We start from the raw sequence: 22,428 nt of genomic DNA, 5'->3' as shown, positions 1-22,428 counted from the left end.
CCGCCCGGGTCCAAACGGTCCAACCAGCAGCGGCAGCAGGGAGGGCTGCGGGGGCGGGGCCTGCAGGCTCAACCAACGGGCGGGCACGTCGGCGCGCCGAGAGGGCGTGCCCTGCGGCGCGGCGTGCGGCGGCGGCGGCAGCGGCGGCGGCAGCGGCGGCGGCGCAGGGAGGGGGAGGGAGGTAAACAAGATGGCGGCGGCGTGTCGGGCGCGGAAGGGAGAGGCGTCCCGGGGCGCCCGCGAGTGAGGCGCGGCGGGCGGCGGGTGGCGGCGGCGGCGGGCGGCGAGCGCGGGCAGTGCGGCCGGCCGTGCATGGGCTGGGCCCCCCTCGCCGCTCCGCCACCTCCACACGCGCGGCGGCCGCGGCGAGGGGGACGAGTCGCCCGGGCCCCAGCAGCCTCGGGAACCCCCGGTCCGGTGCCTGCGGCCTGCGCCGCCTCAGCCACCCGCCGGACGCTCGCGGCGGGGAGCGCGCTCGGGCTGGCCGCCGTTGCCGGGGGTCGCGGGCCGGGCCGCGGGGGGAGGGCGATGCCCCCCGAGGGCTCCGGGTAGCGGCAGCCGAGCGGCGCCAGGCGAAGCGCGTCCCCGGCCCGGCGTCCCTCGGCGAGCGCCCCGGTCCGGGCATGGGCGGTCCCGGGAAGTCGCGGCCCGGCCGAGCCCGCGCTGGCCCGCGCGCCGGCGGCCCCCAGAGGGTGAGCTAGCCCCGGCGGCCCCACGGACACGCTGCCCCTGCGCGGGCGCCCGGGCTCGCAGCCCGAACTGACAATCGTCGCTGTTGGAGGACGGGTGTGCTCGTTTTGGGGTTTTCGTTGCCTTTTTTCTTTCTTTCTTTTTTTTTTCTTTTTTTCGTTTTTGGACCTTTGGAGGAGGGAAGTGGGGACACCGGCAAGGACCGCCCGCCCGCCCGGCCGGGGGCATCGAGGCTCCCGACGCCGGGGCCAGGATGGACGTGGCGGGCCCGCAGCAGCTGGGCATGTTCACGGAGGGCGAGCTGATGTCGGTGGGCATGGACACGTTCATCCACCGCATCGACTCCACCGAGGTCATCTACCAGCCCCGCCGCAAGCGGGCCAAGCTCATCGGCAAGTACCTGATGGGGGACCTGCTGGGGGAAGGGTCCTACGGCAAAGTGAAGGAGGTTCTGGACTCGGAGACGCTGTGCAGGAGAGCGGTCAAGATTCTCAAGAAGAAGAAGCTGCGGAGGATCCCCAACGGGGAGGCCAACGTGAAGAAGTAGGTGTAGGCCCTGGGGCTGGGGCCGTGGCTGTCCCCCCACCTCCCGCCCTCCCTTCCGTCTGTCTTTTCCTTCCTCCTCTTAAAAACCTGAGTTGGCCCGCGTCCCCCGGGCCAAGAATGTGTGGTTGGAAACCGGCACATGGACTGCCACTGAGTCAGGCGGGTCGCGGCAGTTGGGCGAGTGTTCATTTGGGCTCTTGGACGCTGATTAAAATGCTCTGGCAGCAAAACTCTCCTGGGGAGGGGTCACACGCACACGCACGTTTGTTCCCTAGGTTGTCCCAGCTGTCCAAAGAACCTTGGTGCCCGCTCGAACCAGCTTGTGTTTGTCTGGACCCTGAGAGTTTGTGTCCGGCCACCAGCAGGTTTTCTGCTCAGCGTGTGGCCGGTGGCCTTTAGCAGGGCCAGGCGAAATGTGATTTGTTTATCCTGTCGGAGGGGAACCCTGCAGCTGCCAAAAATAATTGTTTGCTGGCTTATCAGTCAGCGGGAGGGAAGCGTAGTTTGCCTGCGATGTGATGCTGGAAACGTCCCTGGGCTCTGGTGGCTCTCCCTCGGGGGAGAGCACTTTGTGGGCCAAGTTGTGACCGTGTCCAAGGGACCTCATTTTTCAAGCAGGTTTCTTCAGGCATTGCGGGCATCCCGGACCTGGCTGGGTTTGTGGTGGGGAAGCTCCTCCCCAGAGCGACAGGGGGCCCTGCCCCCAGCTCTTCCTAGCTTGGGGGGTGGGGGCAGGTGCCCCTTCCTTATCTCTGCCGGACACTGCACTGGCGGCCGCCTGGTAGGCCCCGCCTCCTGTCCCAGCTCTTAACTTCTGAAACTTCACCTCTCACTTCCAAGAAAGGACCTTATCTGCCAGGCTGGACCGCAGTACTGGCAGGGACACCTTTCGCGGGTGGACGGTGACCTTGGAGGGCGGGCCTGGGAAGTGCTAAGTGCTCCTGGGATCCACTCTCACCTTCCTCCTTCCTGCCAGGCGGTGCTTGCTCATCTTAACCTGCACTTGAGCTTTGAGGTCTGTCATGCGAGGTCAGGCTGAAGCCATAGTGACCCGGCCTCCAAAGTCAGTGCTTTGGGAGTCAGAACAGTCGGGTGTAACATGGGACCCTCCAGGGAGGTGCACGGTGTTTCAGCAAGGGCTTTTTAAAGTCTTGGTGCCTGGTCTGGGGACTGAGCAGGTGGGGAATCCTGGGGCAGTGGGTCAGTTCACTGCCCAGTCTCTTGTCTGGGAGGTGGAGGTTGGGCGTATTCGTCAGGGGTCAGTCCTGTGGGCACCAGGTGCACATGGTCGGGAGTGAAGGGGCCAAGCAGAGACCCTGGTGATGGGGGAACAGCAGGTGCCTTCTCGTGGGGCCAGTGATGGCCTCACCCCCAGGAGTCAGAAATCCAACTCCGAAGTCATTTTTCTCATTAAACCAGAAGCACACGAGGGTGTGTGTGGCCCACAGGCTGCTGGGTTTCAGCCTCTGAGAGCTGGGTGGAGGGGAGCTGCCTATGTCTGGATAGGCCCCTCACCACTAGGCTGTGGCGTTGCCATCCTCTGAGTCTTCCTGGCTGCCCCAGGTCCTCACCCCAAGTTGGCTGCAGGGTCTGGTCCAGCCCCTGCACTATTACTGGGAATTGTCTGTTGGTCTCTCTTCTGGCCTGGATCAGTTTCTGGAATAAAGTTGGCACTTGACTCCTGTACTGGTGGAGCATCTCAGGTGCCTGGGGAGTGAGCTGCAGGCCATGGGGGACACGGGCTGGATGAGATGATTGAACTGTGTGGGGGCCCATCGGTCCTTCCTCCTGTGCACCCTGAAATGGGAGGAACTCGTTGGAAGCTGAGAGACATCCGAGCCCACCCTGCCTGCTGCTTCTCCATGAGAGGCTTGGCTCCTCTGGTGCCAGAATGCTGGTGGCCACTGGTGTCTGGGCGGGAGCTCGCAGGGTCCTCCAGCACTGGAGGCGGGTTTCAGGTGGACAAGGGCTGGCAGGCCTGGGGTGTGGCCAGCTGAGGAGAAACGTGTGTGTGATATGGGCACATGCTCCACACGTGCAGGTTGAGTTTTGACAGATTTGTATGCAGGATCTGTTAGAAAACATCAACCATAGAGTGTTGGCATCGGAGAAAACCTAGGTGGCGAGTATCCAAGCCCTCTGGTTTCCTGAATGGTCAGCAGAAGTCCCGAGGACTCCTGTGACCCCCATAGCTGCAGGAAGGAGCTCAAAGACAGTGGTGGAGGGGCCGGGCCGTGGCTCACTCGGGTGAGTGCGGTGCTGATAACACTAAGGCCACGGGTTCGGATCCCATATAGGGATGGCCGGTTCGCTCACTGGGTGAGCGTGGTGCTGACAACACCAAGTCAAGGGTTAAGATCCCCTTACCGGTCATCTTTTAAGGAAAAAAAAAAAAAAAAAGACAGTGGTGGAGACAGGACAGAGGGCTGCAAGGAAGCCAGTCTCACGCTGTCCTTCAGAAGAACAGGATGGGAAACTGAGGCCAGGGAGGCAGAGTGGGTGGTGGAATATGGACTGTACTGTGCTCCACAGACCCCACAGCGAGTGGCCAGCCGGCCTCGAAATTAGTGATAAGTTCTGGCAGCTGCAGGCACCGTCAGGCGTCTGATTTCACCAGCTCAGCTGTGGATATGTGAGGGCTTCGCCTCTGGAGAGGATCCCCTTGGAGTGAAAGGTTGGCCCCAGCGCTCCTGTCCACCATGTCCAGGGTCCATCAGAGCTGCCATTTGGGGCTGCCAGGTTTGCAGATATGAGTTAGAAGCCACCATGCCTCCTTCCTCAAGTCCAGGCCTGGTGCTGCCAGGGTGGACCTGCCCTGCTCTGGGAGCTGGCACTTCCATGGTCCCAAGTCCTGATGAAGTAGAGGAGATGCTGCGGGCCCGCCACATGTGGTACCCTTGCAAGAAGACGGGGGTGTCCGCTCTCAAGGCACAAGGTCTGGCTCCCCGGCCTGCCTCACCCACCAGTAGGAAAAAGCCTCCATTGCCTGCGAGAAGCTTAATAAACTCAATACAGATTGCTCTTCCAGACAAGCCTTAGGAGTTTTGTCCCTCAGTTCACGTCGCAAGTTTTTTTCTTAGAGTACAGAGTGTGGACACTTGCCAAGGGGAGTGGGTGGGGACACAGCAAGCCAGCAGGCGGCCATCCCTTCCTTTCCCTTCTCTTGCCACAAAGGCTGCCGTGGGGTCTGTGCCTCGTCCCCCTGTCACTGGTAAAAAGTAATCTGTTCTTACCATAAGATGGGAAAATCCCAAAGAGCATCAAGAAGAAAAAAAGGAAGGTTGCTGGTAATCTTAACACTGTAGCGTCTTCCCATATTTCCTTTGAGTCTTTCTTTAGTGTCCTTTCCTGAGCCACCCAAGCACTTTTTAACAACATATAAAACTCTTTGAAGGATCACTTCAAAAAATCTGTATCTTTCTGTTTTTCTGGCCATCAGTGGATTCACAGGGAGGGAACACGTGAAGGCTGGGAGCGGGTGCCCCAAGGCAGGTCTCCCCTGGTCCTCTCTGGCTGCACCAGGGTCCTCTGCCATTGTGCATCTGCCAGTGGGGTTTTGTGCATTATTTCTTCCTTTTTTACACCTGCGAGAATATGCCCTCGGGTCAGCAGACAGTGAACAGGCCCGGCTCTGTGGGCATGCCCGACCTTGGGGAGCCAGACATCTCGTCGCTGTTTGTGTATGGATGCTGAGACTGCAAGTTCACAGAATTTTCACCTGTCACAAAATAGTGTTCTTAGTTCTGTTTTTTTCTCTATAACTATTTAGAAACATAGAGATCACTGTGTGCTCGTGTCCACACAAAATCAAGTGTTGGTCCAGATTCGAGCTGTGCGTTCACAACCCCTGCCCTGCCGGGTTCACCGTTTTGTCTGACGGTCCTGATGAGCCCTGTGCCCAAGGGTGTGCACTGGCCACCCAGGCATGTGCCATTTCAGGGAGTTACTTTGTGCGTGTTCGGCATGACAGGCGGGCAAGGGCATCTGAAGCCCATGTCACCAGAGTGGGATTTCTGGGTCAAAGGGAGCGTGTGTGTCTGATCAGCTTTGGTCCCCACGGCCAGCCAGAAGGTGGGCAGCTCTGTAAACGTGTGCAGATGTGGATGGTAAATAGGATTTCTGCAAATTGAGAATCTGAGCCTGGACTTTGTCGGCTTTTGTTCCCTCAGCAAACAGAACGTCCTGAGTGGCCTTTATGAGCTTCCAGCACCTGCTGTCCCCTGCCTCCCTCTCCTGTGTTGGGAAGGATCCGCTGAGAGGCCTGGTAGAGGTGACCAGCAGGAGGGCACAGGAGTGTCCACCTGTACTCGCCCATACCAGCTAGTTGGCTCTGTACGTGCTTCTTGTGCCTCCCTGTTTGGTTACTTCCCATGCAGAGGGAGGGAGGGGACGATGCTGAAAGGAGGTGGGAACTCAGGGCTGGGCTGGCTGCAGACCCGAGGAAGATGGCGGGTCATTGGCTGGGGTCTGGGCTGGACAGTGAGCCACGCTGGGCTTTGGGTACCTGTGCCAGCCAGGCAGGTGCAGGATGCCACCTCCTCACTCAGGATCCTGGGTGCCTGCCCTGGTGTGTGTCACGTAGTCAACCAAACTGGACCTTATATTTAACAGCTTTATTGACATGTAATTTGTATATTGTAAAGTTCATCTTTCTAAAGTGTATAATTCAGTGGCATTTAGGACATTGACAGAGTTGTACAACCATTACCTTTCTCTTGTTCCAGAACATTCTCATCACCCAAAAGGAAGCTCTGTTCCCTCCCCAGCCTCCAGCAACCACGAATCCACTTTCTGTCTCTGTGGATTGGCCTGTTCTGGACGTTCCATGTAAATGGAATCACACACTGTGTGGCCTTTTGTGTCTGGGGTCTGTCACTGAGCCGTGACATGTTCAAGGTCCATCCATGTGGTAGCATGTGTCAGAGCCTCATTCCTTTTCATGGCTGAGTGATATTCGGTGTGTGGATGGGCCACGCTGGGTTTGTCTGTCCATCCTCGGTGGACACTGGGCTCTGTGCACCCTGTGGTGGTGGTTTCAAATGCTGCTGCTGTGGACACGGGTGCTGAGCCATGCTTCTAACCAGCCTTCTCATGTCATAGTCCCCCTTGAATACCCCCAAGGCCTTTGCCTTATTTCAGAAGCATCAGTAGTGACTCTCAGTCAAGGGGTGTGGGTCTGGCTCATGGTCTCTGGGCAGAGCCATAACCACCCGCGAGCATGCCCCTGGAGCCTGCCCTCTTGGTGGGAGGTGGGGGCCTGGCCCATCCCCTCGCCACTGGGCACTTTGTCTCCCAGCCAACCCTGGAGGCGACTTCCCATGCCGGCAAGTGGGAACAGCTTTTGTGACCCTCCTTCCCAGTCCCTCTTCCTGTGAATGCACATGTTGACTAAACAGTCCCCTTTCCCTGGCCACCCCAGGTGCCAGGTCCCTGACGGGGTCCCTCCATGAGCGGCTGTGGTGCACCCGGAAGGCCCTGCTTCCTCTCTGCTGCAAGCACCTCCTGTGTCCTCACTCAGGTTTTCCCTTTTCTTTAAACGGTGCTTTTCTTTTGTTTTCTGGTCCAAGATGCAGTGCCCATAGGAAATGTTGAAAATACGGAGCAGGCGGTACAGACCACACCACATCCCCTAGAGGCGTCTCCGGTGAAACGTTGCGGGGAATCCTGCTGTGTGTTTATCCCACACAGTTTGGGTGTTCCTGAGTGTGTGATGTTTCTCCAGTCACTTTGTCTCTTTCGCTTTTATGCACATAATTCTGCTTCCTGGGTACATAAGATTTCTCTTTCCTTTTAGAGTTTGACGTATTTATTATTTTCCTGGTGTAAATAATGTGAGTTCTGTGTTTGTGCAGGATGGTTTGGCACCATTTAATTAAGTGAACGGTCAGTCGTGTACACGCAAAGTGGATTGGCCTAGTTTCAGAGCGTGGACCTGTTTTTTTACTAAAATACTCTATCGACGTCAGAATAGTAATATTAAGCTGTTGATTTGCAGAGGAAAGGACACCCTTGTCTGCTTTTGGTTGGAATTTGCCAGTGTGAACTTCCCTTGGGAGGGAATGAACATTTGGTGATGGTTTCACCCAGTGGCAGCAGCAGAAGGGGGTGGCCTGGCCCTGGGAGCTGGTTCCGGCCCCACGTTATCTCCAGACCCGGCCATGTAGAGCCAGGGGCAGATGGAACCTCAGGGTGAGCTTCCTGGACCCCCTGACTTGCAGTGGGGGTCCCTACTCCCACGGTCAGTTTTGAAGCTGCCTCGTGGTCTTGTTGGCGGTCTGCGTTGGAGTTTAGACCTCCAGAGGCTGAATGGAAGAACCCTGTGGTGAACTTTCCAGGCGTCCCCCAGCTCCGTGGGTAGCTACCTGTTGGCTGAACATGTTTAGGGCCTCTTCGAAAGTACTGAAGTGGTCTCTTTGGAAAGAAGAGGGGTGTCTGGAAGAAGTTTCTGGAGCCGGGAGCACCTTGCACTGCCTAGACTTGGAGGGTTGGTGGGGCTGTTTGGGGATGTGTCGGACCTCATGAGGCTGCAGCCACTCCCTGCTGGAGGGTCTTGTTGCCATGCCAGCACTCCATGCTGGCTGCCCCCATCCTATCTGAAGTTTTGGGAAGCAGGCACTGGAGTTTGGTTGCCTTCCATGCAGGGGCTCCAGGGCCCCAGGGAGATGTGTGGGCTGCAGGGCTTGCTGATGAAGCATGCGTCCCACAAAGGAGCTTGGGTGCAGTCCTTAAGGGCATGTGCCACTCATCTGTCTCCAAGACCCTGTCTCAGGCCCCTCACTGGCCCAGGTAGGAGCTCAGTGAGCATTTGTTTGGCTAGGTGAATAGCAGGTGCTGGAGAATGGTCTCTGAGACGAGCCCACTCTACACCTGCACCAGGAGCACCTGAGAGGAAGTGGCTGTGCACCTGCACCGGGAACACCTGAGAGGAGCCGGCTCTGCACTTGCACCTGAGAGCATCTGAGGAGCGCTAACTCTGCACCCGGAGCACCTGAAAGGAGCTGGCTATGCACCTAGAGCACCTGAGAGGAACCTGCTCTGTACCTGGAGCATCCAAGAGGAGCCGGCTCTGCACCTGGAGCACCTGAGAGGAGCCGGTTCTGCACCTGGGACACCTGACAGGAGCTGGCTCTGCCCCTGCACCCAGAGCACCTGAAAGGAGCTGGCTGTGCACCTGGAGCACCTGAAAGGAGCCTGCTCTGCACCTGAGACACCTGTGAGACCTGACCTGGAACTGGGGAGGAGGCGATTCCAAATAACCTCCCCCCACCCCTAAGAAGGGGATATGGCTCACTGCCCTATTGAGCTCCAGGGAGAGGACAGAGAAGCGTTCAGACGGCTCTACTGGAGTGTTCCCTCCTGTCTCTGGGGGACAGGCACAGCTGTACAGGATTAATTTCTTCCCGATGGTTCGGCCAGTACAGTGTGGCCCTGGGCATCACCTGGAGCAGAGCAGGGGCAGGTGGCAGGATTGTGTTGCATGGGTCCGTGTTCGTGTGTCTGTTGGCCAGAAGCAAGAAGGCTCTGTCAGGATCAGCCACTGGAGCACAAGTCCAGAGAAGGCAGGCAGCTTTTGGCGCCAGCAAGTATGATGGGGAGGGTCTGGGCTGCCGGGAAGATCCAGATCCAGGTACATGAGGGATGCGTGTAAGGACAGGGCGAGCTGAGAGGGAGGGAGGACAGCTAGGCAAGTGAGGGGCTGGTCCTGGTGACTCCATGGCCAGTGGTCTAGTCGCCAGGGTCAGGAGCATTGAGGGAGTTGGAGCCACAAGGTTTGGACTGGGCAGAGGCCATGGAGCCAAGCCGAGCCCAGAGGGGCTCTGGGAAGCACTGTCACATGAGTGAGCCAGTGGCTGGGCCCTGGGGGCAGCATGAGGGGCAGAGCTGAGACGGCTCCAGGGAGGATGGCAGGGGTCTCCCCAGGCGGTCCTGCCTCCAGGGGACACTGGGCAGCATCTGGGAACATTTGCAGTTGTCACAACTGGGGGTGTTCCTGGCATGGAGTGGAGGCCAGGGACGCAGCTCAGCATCTGCAGTGCCCTGGAGGGCCCCTCCACAGAGAGTGATCTGGCCCTGATGTCCATCGTGCCAAGGGGGAGAAACCGTTAATTATTTGGGAAAAATTGAGTCCAGTCCTGCTCACAGCAGACACCAGAGTAAAATCTCGATGGGGCAAACGGTACAAACCAGGGCGACCCCAGCTTCTGGGACTCACCTCCTCTCTCCCTCCCCATCAGTGTGCGGATTTCAATGTGCGCAGCCTCCTGGGACCTCAGCAAGCAACTACAACAAGCGGGAAGGGTGAGGGCAGGGTGTTTTGTGGGTATGAGGCCTGTGTTGTGTCCTGCGTGTGGATAGGAGGTGGGCAAGGGCCTGTGGTGGCCCTTAGTGTCCCCTGACAATGCTGGACCTCGCTGAGTAGGTGGCAACTGTGGAGGGTGGAGTGGGGTGAGAGGTGTTGCCCTTGCTGCTCCCACTGTGGGAGGAGGAAGTGCCTTCGTCTTGTTGTAGACAGGTCAGCTTTAATGGCCCTGGGTGTCCCTAATGGGTGGGCACAGGAGCTCCTGAGGGCAGGAGGGTGGGTACCCTCTCCATGCTGGGACCTCAGTGTCCACACCTGGTCTGCTGTGCCTCAGCGTTGTCCCATCTGAAGACACAGCTTCCTGCCCGTGCCCCACTGTTTCCGCCTCTGCAAGTAGGAGTTCCATCCTGCCTTCTGGGGTCCCAGCATGAACTGCTGTGGACAGTTAGTGAAGTCACTGAGCCCTGGGGGATGGAGGCAAGCTGAAGCTGTGCTGTCGGAGCCTCTTGGGCCCACCAAGCAGCCCCGCAGGCAGGAGGGGAGCCATTGCTGGGTCCAGCCTGGCCCTCACTGTCTCCTCACTGCCTGGGTGCCCGCCAGGCCGTGAACACAGGTCCCAGCAGCTCTATAAATAACTTTGCAGACCTGCCAGGGATTGGGCCACCAGGGTACGCGTCGTCCAGAGAGAATGGAGACACAGGCTTTGCTGCACGCTGCCAGGCCCCATGCCCAGCCCCGAGCCCACTGCCCAGTGGGAGGCTGGAGTATGTGGGGTCTCACAGGACACTATGTGGGGCCAGTGTCAGAGGCTGTCTCATACTGGTGCCTCTTGTTGGGGGCTGTGTCCCTCTGTGCCCCACTCCCTGTCACCCACCTCCTTTTCCCTCCATCCTTCTCTCCCTGGCCCATCCCCAAGCTGCCTGCTACTCTCCACACCCAACTCCTGCCCAGTCTGAATCCCTCTCATGACCCTGTGACTTGGCAGGAACCTGTCCTTTGCCATCTGAGGTTACACTGTTGGGGCTGCAGGATTAATGCACTGGGGGGAGCAGTCAGGGAAGGCTTTCTGGAAGAGGCAGGCTTTTCACCTTTTCATGTACCTAGGCCTTGCAGATGGGGCTGAAACAGGGACAAGCTGAGTGGAGGGATGACCCCTCCTCTACCCACCTTTTTAAAAAAATTTGCGGCCAGCCATATGGGGATCTGAACCCTGGACCTTGGTGTTGTCAGCACTGCACTCTAACCAACTGAGAAACCAGCCAGCCCCACCTGGCTTTTTTTATATTGCATGCTTGGGCTTCTTGTTACCGGATTTCTTTCTTTCTTTTTTTTTTTTTTAATTTTTATTGGGATCTAATTCACATACCATGCAGTTCACCCATTTGAAATGTGCAATTTGGTGGCAGTTACACCATTCACAGTTTTACAGCTGCAGTGACCTGGATGTGTGCCCCGAAGTCCTGTGTTGGAAAGTTAATCCCCAGTGCAGGTGTTGAGAGGTGGGACCTTTTAAGAGGAGAGTGAGTCACTAGGGCACCACCCTCACCAGTGGATCAGTGTCATCATCACGGGAGTGGGATTGTCATTGAAGTGAGTTGGACCCGTTTACGTGCTCTCGTGCTTATGACGCCTTCTGCTGTGTTACGACACCGGGTGCAGCCCCTGAATTTTTGGCATCCCAGCCTCCAGGACCATCTGCCAAATAAACTTGCGTAGTTTATAGATTATGTAGCGTATCAATCTGTTTCTGTTGCTTATAACAATAACTTAAAATGGGTAATGTATAAAGAAAGGAAATTTATTTCTCACAGTTGTGGAGGCTGGAAAGTCGAAGGTCCAGGGGTGCATCTGGTGAGGGCCTTCTTGTGGGTGGGGGGCCTTTGTACAGTTTCTCGTAGCCACCAGGGTGTCCCATTGTGAGAATGACCTGAGCAAGAACTGACTTGCTTACGGGCTCTCCTTATAGAGCCATCAGAACCACTCCCTGATAACCCAATAAACCATCAACCCGTTACTCTGTGGATGGATCGATCTGTTCGTGAGGGCACAGTCTTCACGATCCAATAACTTCCTTTTTTTTTTTTTTTTTTGTCTTTTTCGTGACCAGCACTCAGCCAGTGAGTGCACCGGCCATTCCTATATAGGATCCGAACCTGCGGCGGGAGCCTCGCCACGCTCCCAGTGCCGCGCTTTCCCGAGTGCGCCACGGGCTTGGCCCCCAATAACTTCTTAAAGGCTCTGCCTTCCACCACATTGGGGGTTAATTCCCAACATGAGCTTGGGGGACATTCAGACCACAGCACCCAGTCTGTGGGATTCTGTTACAGTAGCAGAAAATGAACTAAGACAGTATCTATCACCACAGCTTAATTCCAGAACATTCCGTCACCCCAAAAGGAAGCCCCTTCCCCATCAGCTGTCACTTCCCATCCCCTCCCCAAGTCCCTGGCAACCACAAATCCACTTTCTGTCTCTGTGAATTGGCCTGTTCTGGACATTTCATACAAATGGAATCACACACTGTGTGGCCTTTTGTGTTTGGCATCTGTCACTAAATGTGACATGTTCAAGGTTCATCTACATGGCAGCGTGTGTCAGAGCCTCGTTTCTTCTCATGGCCCAGTGATGTTCCAGTGTGTGGATAGACCTCGCTGTGTTTGTCCGTTCATCCGAGGATGGACACGTGGACTGCTTCCACTTTTTGGCTGTTGTGAATCATGCTGCTGTGGACGTGCATGCACAGGTTTCTATGTGGACGTGGGTTTTCAGTTCTCCTGAAATGGACATATAACTGGAAGTGGGATTTTCGGGTCACTCTGTGTTTAACCTTTTGATGAACCACAGGCTGTTTTCCATGCCATTCCACCAAGCACGAGGGCTCTGCTATGCTCCTGGTCAGACTTCGGAGGGGACAGCGTCTATGGCAAGCTGCAGGGTGGGCAGTGTGGGGCACCATGGCAGCATTTCTGCTGCTCTTTCTCCCATGGCCTTCCTGTGCGCCATCCTCGCAGCTCACTGGAGGCTCACCTGGGGTGCCTGGGGAGTGGGGCCCTCTGAGGGGTCAAGAGGAAGAGAATGCTTAGGGAGATGCTGAGCGTGCGCTAAGCTGCCTTGACAGGGCCATGGTGCACATGGGTGCTTGGTCTGCACCGCTGGCCTGGTGGTCTCATCTTTTTTTTTTTTTTTTTTTTCCCTAAAAGATGACTGGTAAGGGGATCTTAACCCTTGGCTTGGTGTTGTCAGCACCATGCTCTCCCTAGTGAGCTAATTGGCCATCCCTGTATAGGGATCCAAACCCATGGCCTTGGTGTTATCAGCACCGCACTCTCCCAGATGAGCCACGGGCCAGCCCCTGGTGGTCTCATCTGAAGGAAGCAAAACTTATTCTTCAGTTGAAAAGGTGAAGAAGTATCCTGATTGTGTTGCCCCTGTCCACTCCTCTCCCAGGCCAGAGACTGACACTGCTAGAATTGCCGTTGACAGAATAGCACACTTGGGGGGCGGCTGTGCCTTCTGCAGACCCGCTGACAATTAACCCCCTGCCCAGTTCTCCCGATCCCCACCCTGTCCCTCCTCTGCCTCCAATCCCGGGTGTGTGGTCCCCATCTGGAAGGTACACCAGCTCCACCACCCACCAGCCCCACCGCCCTGGTGCCTGATGCTAGTGCCACCTCCTGGGCCCAGTGAGGTCCGACCCCAAGTGGCTGTAAACTGAGTCTAACTTGGTTGGAGCCAGCAGGGACTGAAGGCCTGGGCTCCATCCAGGTGGAGGGCGGCCCCAGCTGTGTCCGTGGCCCAGCCCTATAGGGGGGATCACTGGTGTCAGGTCTGCTGACACCCCAGTCCTCTGTTCCAGGGAAATTCAACTACTGAGGAGATTACGGCACAAAAACGTCATCCAGCTGGTGGACGTTCTGTACAATGAAGAGAAGCAGAAAATATATCCTTGCCATGGTCGGGGCCGTGGGGTGGGGGGCCGGCAGTTCCGCAAGCAGCCGTCTGCAGGGTCTCCCCGGAGGTGCCCGGACCCACGTCCTCTTGCTTGAGACCTGCTTCCTGCCGTGACTCTGCCATCAGTTCCTCACACTCCCTCTGTTGTCCTGCCAGCCCACCAGCTATGTCCTGGGCCACTGGGGCGCATAGCCCTCCTGCCCCCACACCTCCTCACACAGGGCAAGGCGCGGATGTGACCTTTTCGGGTTCCCTTGGTCTTCCTGGCACATCCTTGTATTGTTCCGGACGCCCCCACATGTGATGTTAGCGGCACCCCCATATGGGGAACTTCCTGCTGAAGACTGAGAGCCCGGGGGCGGGGTGGCTGGGTGTTCGTCTATGTGGCCTATTCTGGGCTGTGCACATGGACCCCCATGTTTGAGGTCTCTGGCATCAGGGTGTGGTGCTGGTTGTGGCTACTGTGTGTGGACCCGTGAGCCCCTGGTGGGGGGCATCTGAGGAGCTGATCTCTGCTCAGAGGAAATGAGTTGTTCTGTAGGAACGTGGGAGTGTCATGGCCCTGGCCTTTACTCTGGGAGCCTCCCCCTTGTGGGGGTCCCCTGCTGGGCTGGCTCTTTTCCACCAAGGTGTGGTCAAGTAGGCAGATGGGACTCAGGTCCTGCTGCAGGCGCAGAACTGTCCCCTGACGACCTTTTTGAGCTCTGTGAGGGCCAGGGACCCCCTTCCCCACGGGCCCTGGCATTTGTACCGGGGTTTCTGATGTCACAGGCATGGGTATATAGGAATCGTGGTCTCGTCTCCCTGGCAGGCCCCACGCCCTCCCCCTTAAACCTTCTCGCTCATCTTCATTAACTCAGCCACTGTTGGAGCAGGGCCGCTCCGGGGCGGTGGCGGCAGAGCCGTCTGTCCGTCCCTCCGAGCCGCTGCCCGAGCGTTGCCGGGCGGGTGGGGGCGTGGCCGCTGAGCGTGGTTTCCTTAGCGGCCCACGTATATGGTGATGGAGTACTGCGTGTGCGGCATGCAGGAGATGCTGGACAGCGTGCCCGAGAAGCGGTTCCCCGTGTGCCAAGCCCACGGGTGAGTGTGCCACCAGTGGGGGTTGTGCCTACTCCCCCAGGCTGAGGATGACCCATCCCCACATACAGGCCGCTCTTTCTGATGATCATTGAAGTGAAAGCTCAAGCTTTCTTACTCCTGACAGTTTTGGACCCCAGTTCGTGGTGCCTGCCAGCCCCAGTGTGCCCAAGGCCTGAGGCCCATGGCCCCCTCCCCCTACAGCCACCTGCAGCCTCTTGGGGGCAGGGAGGGGGCTCGCTGCTCCAGCCGACTTTGGGGTCCTGCTGGCCTGTGGCACAAGGCCAGCTGCGGGCCTGGGGTCCTTGGCATGGGCAGGGGTGGGGGTGGCTCAGCCCCGGCCAGTGTGGTCCAACAATGGGCCCAGCCTCTCCTCTGCTGTGACCCCAGAAGGCCCCCTAGCTGTGGCTCTTGTCTCTGTGAGGCTCTGGAGTTAGGTAGGATGAGATCTTACCTGGTGTCAGGGACATGGGGAGGGCGTCACACTGGGGCCTTTGCAGGTACTTCTGCCAGCTCATCGACGGCCTCGAGTACCTGCACAGCCAGGGCATCGTGCATAAGGACATCAAGCCCGGCAACCTGCTGCTCACCACCAGCGGCACACTCAAGATCTCTGACCTAGGCGTCGCCGAGGCCCTGCACCCGTTTGCAGCAGACGACACGTGCCGCACAAGCCAGGGCTCCCCTGCCTTCCAGCCGCCCGAGATCGCCAATGGTCTGGACACCTTCTCCGGCTTCAAGGTGGACATCTGGTCAGCTGGGGTCACGCTGTAAGTGCCCTGGATCCTGGTCCGAGCTCTAAACACGTCAGTGTGCTCAGCATTGGGGACCTGCCTCAGCCGTCCCCGGCAACAGCTGCTAGAATGGGCGTTTTATTTTTATCTTATTGAGGTGTAACTCACCCTTTTAAAATGCACAGTGCGGCCATCTGTGGTATTTGTACAGAGCAGTGCAGCCACCACCTCCGCCCAGTCCTAGACAGTCTTCTCACCCAAAGGAAGCCCTGCGGGTGACAGAGGGTCCAGGGGACTCACATCTCCTGCTGCACCCAGCCTCTGCGTCCTGGCGAACTCCCGTCTCCGTGGGCCTGTCTTGGAGCCCACAGGGCTCACGCTGTGGGGTCACGTGGAGGGCAACGGCGACCACTGACCTGTCTCTCTTCCTTTTCCTCGGAAATGAAGCTACAACATCACAACAGGCCTATACCCGTTCGAGGGGGACAACATCTACAAGCTGTTTGAGAACATCGGGAGGGGGGACTACACGATCCCTGGGGACTGCGGCCCCCCGCTCTCTGACCTGCTGAAAGGTGAGGGGCTCATTTCACACTGAGGGGCATCTTCCCTCTGTCTGCAGCCCAGGGCCACATGGACGTGTGTAGTGGGAGGTATGGTGTCCAGGCAGGAGGCGAGGCTGGTATGTTGGGTGGGGGCTGCCAGTGGTGACTGGTTCTCGGGTTTCCTCCAACCATTGGCCCGAGACTCTGTTGCCCATTTTGCCTTTGTGAGCAGAGTCTCGTCTGTGCAGCCCTCAGCATCCCTGCTGACCCCGTGAGGCTGTACCCCTTCCCATGCAGGGCTTGGCTTGGGCTCTTTGTCTTATTCTGAACCCCTGACCCCTGAAGGCAGCAGCCACTGTGTAGCACTGGGGGTCTGTGGGGACTCGGCTTCCCTGGCTCTCAGATGGGTCTACCACTCCTCTTCCTGCTGTGTTTTCTGAGCAGAGCAGTAGGTGGCACTGGCTGTCCACGGCACTGCCCCAGGAGCCGTGTCAGCCCCTGCCAGGAGTCATGGAAGCAGAGGCTCCTCCCAGAGCACATGGGCTCCATGCACACGGGGGCCTTTGTGGCTGACACGCCTCGCCTGCTCTCTGTTTTCCAGGCGGGTCTGTCCTCCAGGCAGTGCCATGTGGGGACCACAGAGGGGGCTGGGGGCCAGACAGACAGGCTGGACTGTCAGTGGTCAGTTGCAGGGGGCCCTGGGCCCGCATGCTGGGTGCTGACTCCTCCCTGCTGGTCTCTGCAGGGATGCTGGAGTATGAGCCCGCCAAGCGGTTCTCCATACGGCAGATCCGGCAGCACAGGTGAGTGGCTCTGTGGGGTAACCCCAACCCCTTGGCCCCTGGGGGTGGCAGGGCCAAAGTCAGCCAGGAGGACATCTGGGCTGTGGGTTGCCCAGCCCTCCTGTGTGGTGGCCATCATGGGTGGATGTGCAGTCCTGGGATCTTGTGGCCTCTGACCATGATGGTCTCGCTCTCTAGGGACAGTCTGGGTCTTGGTGGGGTGAGATGGTGCATGCCACCCTCCTGTGCCACTGGGCCTTCCCCCCTCCTTCCTCCTGGATGCTCCAGCAGCAGCACTGTCTGCTGGGACCCCCAGCTGCGCCACCTCTGCCTGCCCTGGGTTCCTGGAGCCCTCACAGGCCACGTGTCTGGGGCGTGGCCACCTGGACCTCCGAGGACCTGGTGCTGACTTGTGCCTTGGGGTGTCTGAGAGCTAGGGGGGTTGCCTGGCTGGGCCTGGGTTTGAGGAAGATCCTCTGGGGGCATTTCGGGAGTAGACGGGCTGAGGGCAGCAGGCCCTTCCCTGGGGCTGCAGGGGCATCGCTTCCAGCCTCAAGCTTTTGCCCCATTTCTAAGGCAGGTGGCCTGCCAGGGGCCTTGGCCTTCCAGTGGATGGTTGGGGAGGGGCCAGGGAGGCCCAAGTGGGCAGTGGGCTGTGTCCCCTGCCTCACGGACACCACAAGAACCAGGCCCCAAGAGGACAAGCTGGGTGGTACGGTTGGCTGGAGTGCAGCCTCAGGACTGAGGTTTTGAGGTGAGGTAGTGCAGGGGCCCCTGTCCGGGGAAGGATTTTGACACCAGGCCTGTCACCATGCAGCCAGAGGGCCGCGTATCTGGGTGAGCCCAGGAGGTTGGACAGCAGGGGACGGCTCCTAGCTTGGGTGGCCCTCCAGGCCTGGGGCTTGGGGCCAAAGGCAGACCTGTCTCAGCCTGCTTCTGAGGCCAGAGCAGCGGGGAGGATGGAAGCCTGAGGCCGGCCTGCTCCTGTGTGGTGGCTCTATGGCCCTCCATCTGGGTAGCCTGTCTGCTCCCAGGAATGCCGTGGCAGACTGGGACGGGGGTGGGAGAAGCGGCTGAGGGGCACTGTCGAGCCCCCCAGTGTGCAGCCTGGTGCCCAGCTCCCAAGCCAAGGAGCCAGGCCCTGTCTAGCCAGGACAGGGAGCTGGATGACCCCATCCTGATGGGCATCACTGCTTCTGGGTTTTTACAGCTGGTTCCGGAAGAAACACCCACCAGCTGAGGTGCTGGTGCCCATTCCACCGAGCCCAGACACCAAGGACCGGTGGCGCAGCATGACGGTGGTGCCCTACCTGGAGGACCTGCACGGCGGGGTTGGCGAAGATGAGGACCAGGACCTCTTTGATATTGAGGACGACATCATCTACACTCAGGATTTCACGGTGCCTGGTAAGTGGCCGAGGCTGCAGCATGGGCAGCCAGGAGGTGCCAGCACCGGCTCCAGCTCTGCGGACTCGGCCTGGACTCCTAGTGGGGTGGACCTGGTTCTGCTTTCTGGTGCCAGTTGCCACGTGTCAGATGGCCTTGAGCCCAAGTGCAGGCCGCCTCTGTCTAGGGGGCCACAGGGGCTGCAGACGGGCCAGGGAGCCTCCCTGCTGTCCAGCTTTGGGTGCCATCCTGCCCAGTGCCTCCCCATGGCCTTCCTGGCCCGAGTTCCAGCAGGAGGAGGTCAGGGAGACCCCGGAGGGCAGAGGGCAAGGGACATCTCACTATTTCCTGCCAGGCTTTGTGAGTTGGGGTGCAGGGTGGAGAGAGGGTCCAGTGGCCCGCCCTCCCTCACGTCCCCACTGCATACCCTCCAGCCTAATTTGGCACCGCCCTTGCTTTCCCAGGTCATGAGGAGGCATCTGAGGCAGGGCTTAGAGAGGAGACAGGCATGCAGAAGAGCAAGCGTCCAGGCCTTTCTGCAGAGGAAACCGAGGCGGCCGGTGCCGCAGTAGTGCCCGAGGAGGAGCTCGCGGCCTTAGCATAGTGGCCGCAGCTGCAGGCCCCTGCCCCACTCCTCGTCTCCTAACAGCCGCACCCTCCCTGCAGCACTCTGGTTCTGTTATGTCCGGGCCACTTCAGCGGGTTCACATCATAAAACTTTGCCTGGCTGTGTGTCTCAGGTGGATGCTTGCTGCAGCCCAGCCCCCGCAGGGCCCCAGACTCATGCTGTTGCTTGTCAGAGAGGGTCTCTCTCCTACTGTATCATCACAAAGAGAGCGGGTGTGCAGGGCAGGTGGAGAGGAGCCATGAGGCCAGAACCCCAGTCACGGGGGCCAGGGAAGGGTTCCAGAGTAGTGGGGGCCTTTTGGGGAGCCCTGACTTCCCCTGGCCTTGTCAAGCCGGTCCTACCCTTCAGGGAGCCCCTTGGTCCACTGTAAGCCTGAGTTCTCTGCAGCTGGCCCTGGGGAGAGGGAGTGTGTGGGACTCCTGCAGCGTTCAGGCCCAGGAGCCATGCCCCTGAAGCAGAGCTGGAGACGGAGGTTCTGGAGGCATCTCTCTCTCCTGGGGGCACCTGAGTCGCATGGCCTCAGCCCAGCCACTTCCCTGTGGGGTCTGGTGGCACCCATTCCTGGGCATGTCCACCTGGAGACCCTGCTGGGGCTGCTGTGTCTGTTGTCTGATGCCCAGTGGGAGCCAGGCTGCAGTCATCTTGGGGCCCTGTCTCTGCATAAAGGGGAAGGAGGCGTCTGCCCTTGCAGCACTGCGGCCATCAATGGCAGGTGGCTGAGGCCTGGCCCAGGCGGGCTGAGAGCACTCACTCACTGGCCCCATCACCAGGGTGCTCACAGGACATGGCTTCTGCTTGGGGACCCTCAGGCTTGAGAAGCTCTGGGGAGGTAGGTGGGGGGCTGGGCCCCTCAGAGCCTGAGCCAACACCCTGACCTGGGCCCCTCCCCTGTGCCAGCAGGTCATCTTCCCGGGTTCAGGGCTGTGGCCCATTCTCTCTGACCTGCGTCCATGGCGGTGCTCGTGGGCCAGCTCAGCCCAGCTGTGGTGCTTGCCCCTGGATGGCTCCACTGTGCCAGGGCTCTGAGTCTGGGGTGGGATGAGGGATTGGCAGCCCCAGTGCCTTGTGGGGGACGAGGCTCATTCTGTGTGTGTAGGTGGGTCCCACATCCAATCAGAGGCAGCCATGGTGTTCAGGGTCCCCCATCAGAGCAGGGCGGTGTCTGTGCCTGACCACATACTGGTTCCAGCAGAGTCATGAACAGGCGTGAGCCCAGACCTGAGAAGGCTCAGTCAGGAGCTGGCCCCTCGCTGGAGAAGGGCTCTACATCGGTCTTGAGAGCCACGGGAGGGGCAGCCAAGGCAGTTTCCCCTAATGTCTGCCAGGATGGGCTGCAGGGGCTCCTGGTAGGGGGTGGGGAAGTGGGCTGTTCCCTGCGCGTCCTCCCACTGCAGGAGTTTCTTGGGAGGACCATTTTCCCTCCACCTCCCCACGCCCCATCATGAGGAAAGTCCAGCTGGTCAGGGGCCAGGGGCAGGCGCGGGTCACAGGCAGGCCCCAGGCTGAGCATTTCTGCCCTGTGGCCCTGTGCTTGACATCTCACACTCCCAGCCTGAGCCAGCCTCTTCTGCATCCTCATAGGTGAGCACCCAGGGTTCCTGTGCCCCTAATAACCCTGTCCTCATGCCTGGGGCACAGGGTGGCCCACCCCCACTTGCACACAGATGCCCCACAGCACGTACTTGGACTGTCAGGCAAGCATAGGCTGGGGTCCCGCCTGGGACCCAGGCAGGTGCAGCAGACACTAGGTCGAGGTGGTTTTCTTTCAGGCTTCCTGGGGGAGGCTTAGCCCCTGGGAGGCACTGGGCTGGCTGGACAGAGGTCACTGCCAAAGCTGTCGGGTGTAGGCCTTTGAGGCTAGAGGGGACCTGGGCCTGTTGGACGGTGGGCCTGGGCCCTGGGCTGAGGCCACACTTGCTGTGTCCTTTCTAGGACAGGTCCCGGAAGAGGAGGCGGGTCAGAACGGACAGAGCCGGGGCCTGCCCAAGGCTGTGTGTATGAATGGCACGGAGTCGGCACAGCTGAGCACCAAACCTTCCCTCCCTACCCGTAAGGCCTGTCATGCCAGCGGCAAGATCCGCCGGCTGTCGGCCTGCAAGCAGCAGTGAGGGTGGCACCTGCAGGTGGGTCACCGAGTCAGTCACCCTCCCTCCCCCTTGGGTCGTGTAGCAGCCCCAATCGGTGGCGCTGTCCTAGCATTCACAGCCTGTTCTGCCATTCACGTCCCCATCTCTGACAGTCGTGCCCATTGCTGTGACCTTTACAGCCATGTTCCGCAGGACACAGGCCACTCAGCTGGCCTGGAGCGTGACAGGCTGCCTCACAAGGCAGGTGCCATCCCGAGGACCCTGCCCAGCTGCACCCGCACCCCTGGCCTGTGCTGAGCCAACAGGACCTGCCCCTGCCCACTCCCCTGGCTGCTCCCAGGAAAGGGAGGTTCTGGGCTCGGCCCAGAGGCTTTTGAGGTGGCCGTGAGGGTGGACAGTGGGGAGGCCCGAGGAGGGGCCAGGACAGCTTGACAGCTCTGCCTGGCTGCTCCATGCTCCTAGCTGCTCACCAGGGTCTGGCTCAGGCTGAGTCATTCTCGACATGGCTGGGGCCCTCCTGGTGCTCCTCCAACCTCTGCCTGCCCCAGCCCAGGATATGTTGGAGACCCTGCCACCTGCCGAGGACATGGGTGGTGGGGTGAGGGCCTGAGACCGCATCCCCTGCCCAACCACTTCTCTCTCCCAGGCAATGGGGGCAGTGACTTGAGTTATGCACCAAACAGGCGCCCACTGCACCAGAGCTGGCCAGGCAGGGGACCTTCAGGGAAGGTCGCCGTATCTATTCATTCTGGGGAGGACTGGGGGCAGCCTTCTTGGGCTCTCCTCACACCGCCCGCCCAGTGGGGGCCCAGGAGTCTGACAGTCCCTGTGTGAGCTGGCCTCAGTTTCCCTATCCTACCAGTGGGCCTGTGGGCGAGGCCTGCCCCTTGGGGATACAGAGAGTATCCGGACACTAGGTACCCAGAGTGACCCGCCCCTGTCCTCTGCCTTCAGCTTGTCTCCAGGAGCCCCAGCCGGGTGCCACGGCCCAGACCTTCCTCTGTCTTCTGCCGACTCCCAGCCTACAGGCCACCCAGGAAGGTTGCCACCATGCAGCTGTGCTGACCACTGCTCAGGATGTCAGGAGCATCCCAGAGGGCTGGGCAGGGACTGGGGCCCAGTGCTGGCCTCAGCTGCCTGTGCACAGCACCGCCCAGCAGTGGACACACTTGTCGACTCCGTGATCCATGCGGAGCCTTCCCCAGGCGGGGAGGAGGGCCAGGGCCCCGGCCTTCCGATGCACTTTACGTTTAGACTACTGGCGCCGCGCTGCGCCCCGCCCTTCAGGGTTTGTTCTCACTCTGCTACGTGTTAGGGCCTCCACCGCTAGGGACAGATTGCAGCCAGACAAGGCTGGTGTGAGGACAGACCTGCTCGCCGCCATGCATGCTGAACCGCCGGAGGGAGCCGCGCGGCCGCCTTACTCTCGTCGTTTGGTTGCTTCATTTTCTTTTTGTCTTTTTTTTTCTTTTTTTAAGAAACAATAAAACAGGTGGATTTGAGCTGTGGTTGTGAGGGGTGTTTGGGGATTGCTGGGAGGCTCAGGTGGGTGGCACATGGTTCCCACACCGCAGGGACTGGCCATGGTCCTCCCACCCAGGTCCTTGCCACTGGCAGAAGGTGGACCTTGTGCCTCCTCCGTGGCTTCCCACAGCCAGGCAGGTCTGCACCTGGCTCAGCGGCCAGGCCCCGATGGCAGGCCC

The 22,428-nt window shown here is 59.4% G+C and overlaps 1 protein-coding gene across 2 annotated transcripts; it reads left to right on the top strand.

The window, feature by feature from the left end:
• The first annotated feature begins 505 nt into the window (after positions 1-505).
• On the top strand, positions 506-22,227 carry STK11 (serine/threonine kinase 11). Of its 2 annotated transcripts, XM_063110139.1 has the most exons (9): positions 661-1,233; positions 13,392-13,475; positions 14,477-14,566; positions 15,064-15,333; positions 15,745-15,872; positions 16,588-16,645; positions 17,835-18,031; positions 20,571-20,761; positions 21,680-22,227. In XM_063110139.1, the coding sequence occupies exons 1-8, from the start codon at positions 944-946 to the stop codon at positions 20,744-20,746; spliced, it is 1,293 nt and encodes a 430-aa protein (XP_062966209.1). In that variant the 5' UTR covers positions 661-943; the 3' UTR covers positions 20,747-20,761; positions 21,680-22,227. The 2 variants fall into 2 exon arrangements, with proteins under 2 accessions (XP_062966210.1, XP_062966209.1); XM_063110140.1 differs by lacking the exons at positions 13,392-13,475; positions 14,477-14,566 and having other exon boundaries at positions 506-1,233.
• Positions 22,228-22,428: the final 201 nt, after the last annotated feature.

Source organism: Cynocephalus volans, chromosome 10 (genome assembly GCF_027409185.1).
Source record: "Cynocephalus volans isolate mCynVol1 chromosome 10, mCynVol1.pri, whole genome shotgun sequence".
In the NCBI taxonomy this organism is placed as follows: domain Eukaryota; kingdom Metazoa; phylum Chordata; class Mammalia; order Dermoptera; family Cynocephalidae; genus Cynocephalus; species Cynocephalus volans.
Note: the sequence above shows the minus strand (reverse complement) of the source record. Positions and strands in the feature narration are given on the sequence as shown.

Bases quoted from the DNA above. Each gene is read 5' to 3' on its own strand.
- STK11 (XM_063110139.1), top strand. From the start codon at position 944: ATGGACGTGGCGGGCCCGCAGCAGCTGGGCATGTTCACGGAGGGCGAG. The intron at 13,476-14,476 runs ATATCCTTGCCA...TTAGCGGCCCAC, and splicing joins AATGAAGAGAAGCAGAAAAT to GTATATGGTGATGGAGTACT. The intron at 16,646-17,834 runs GTGAGTGGCTCT...GGGTTTTTACAG, and splicing joins CGGCAGATCCGGCAGCACAG to CTGGTTCCGGAAGAAACACC.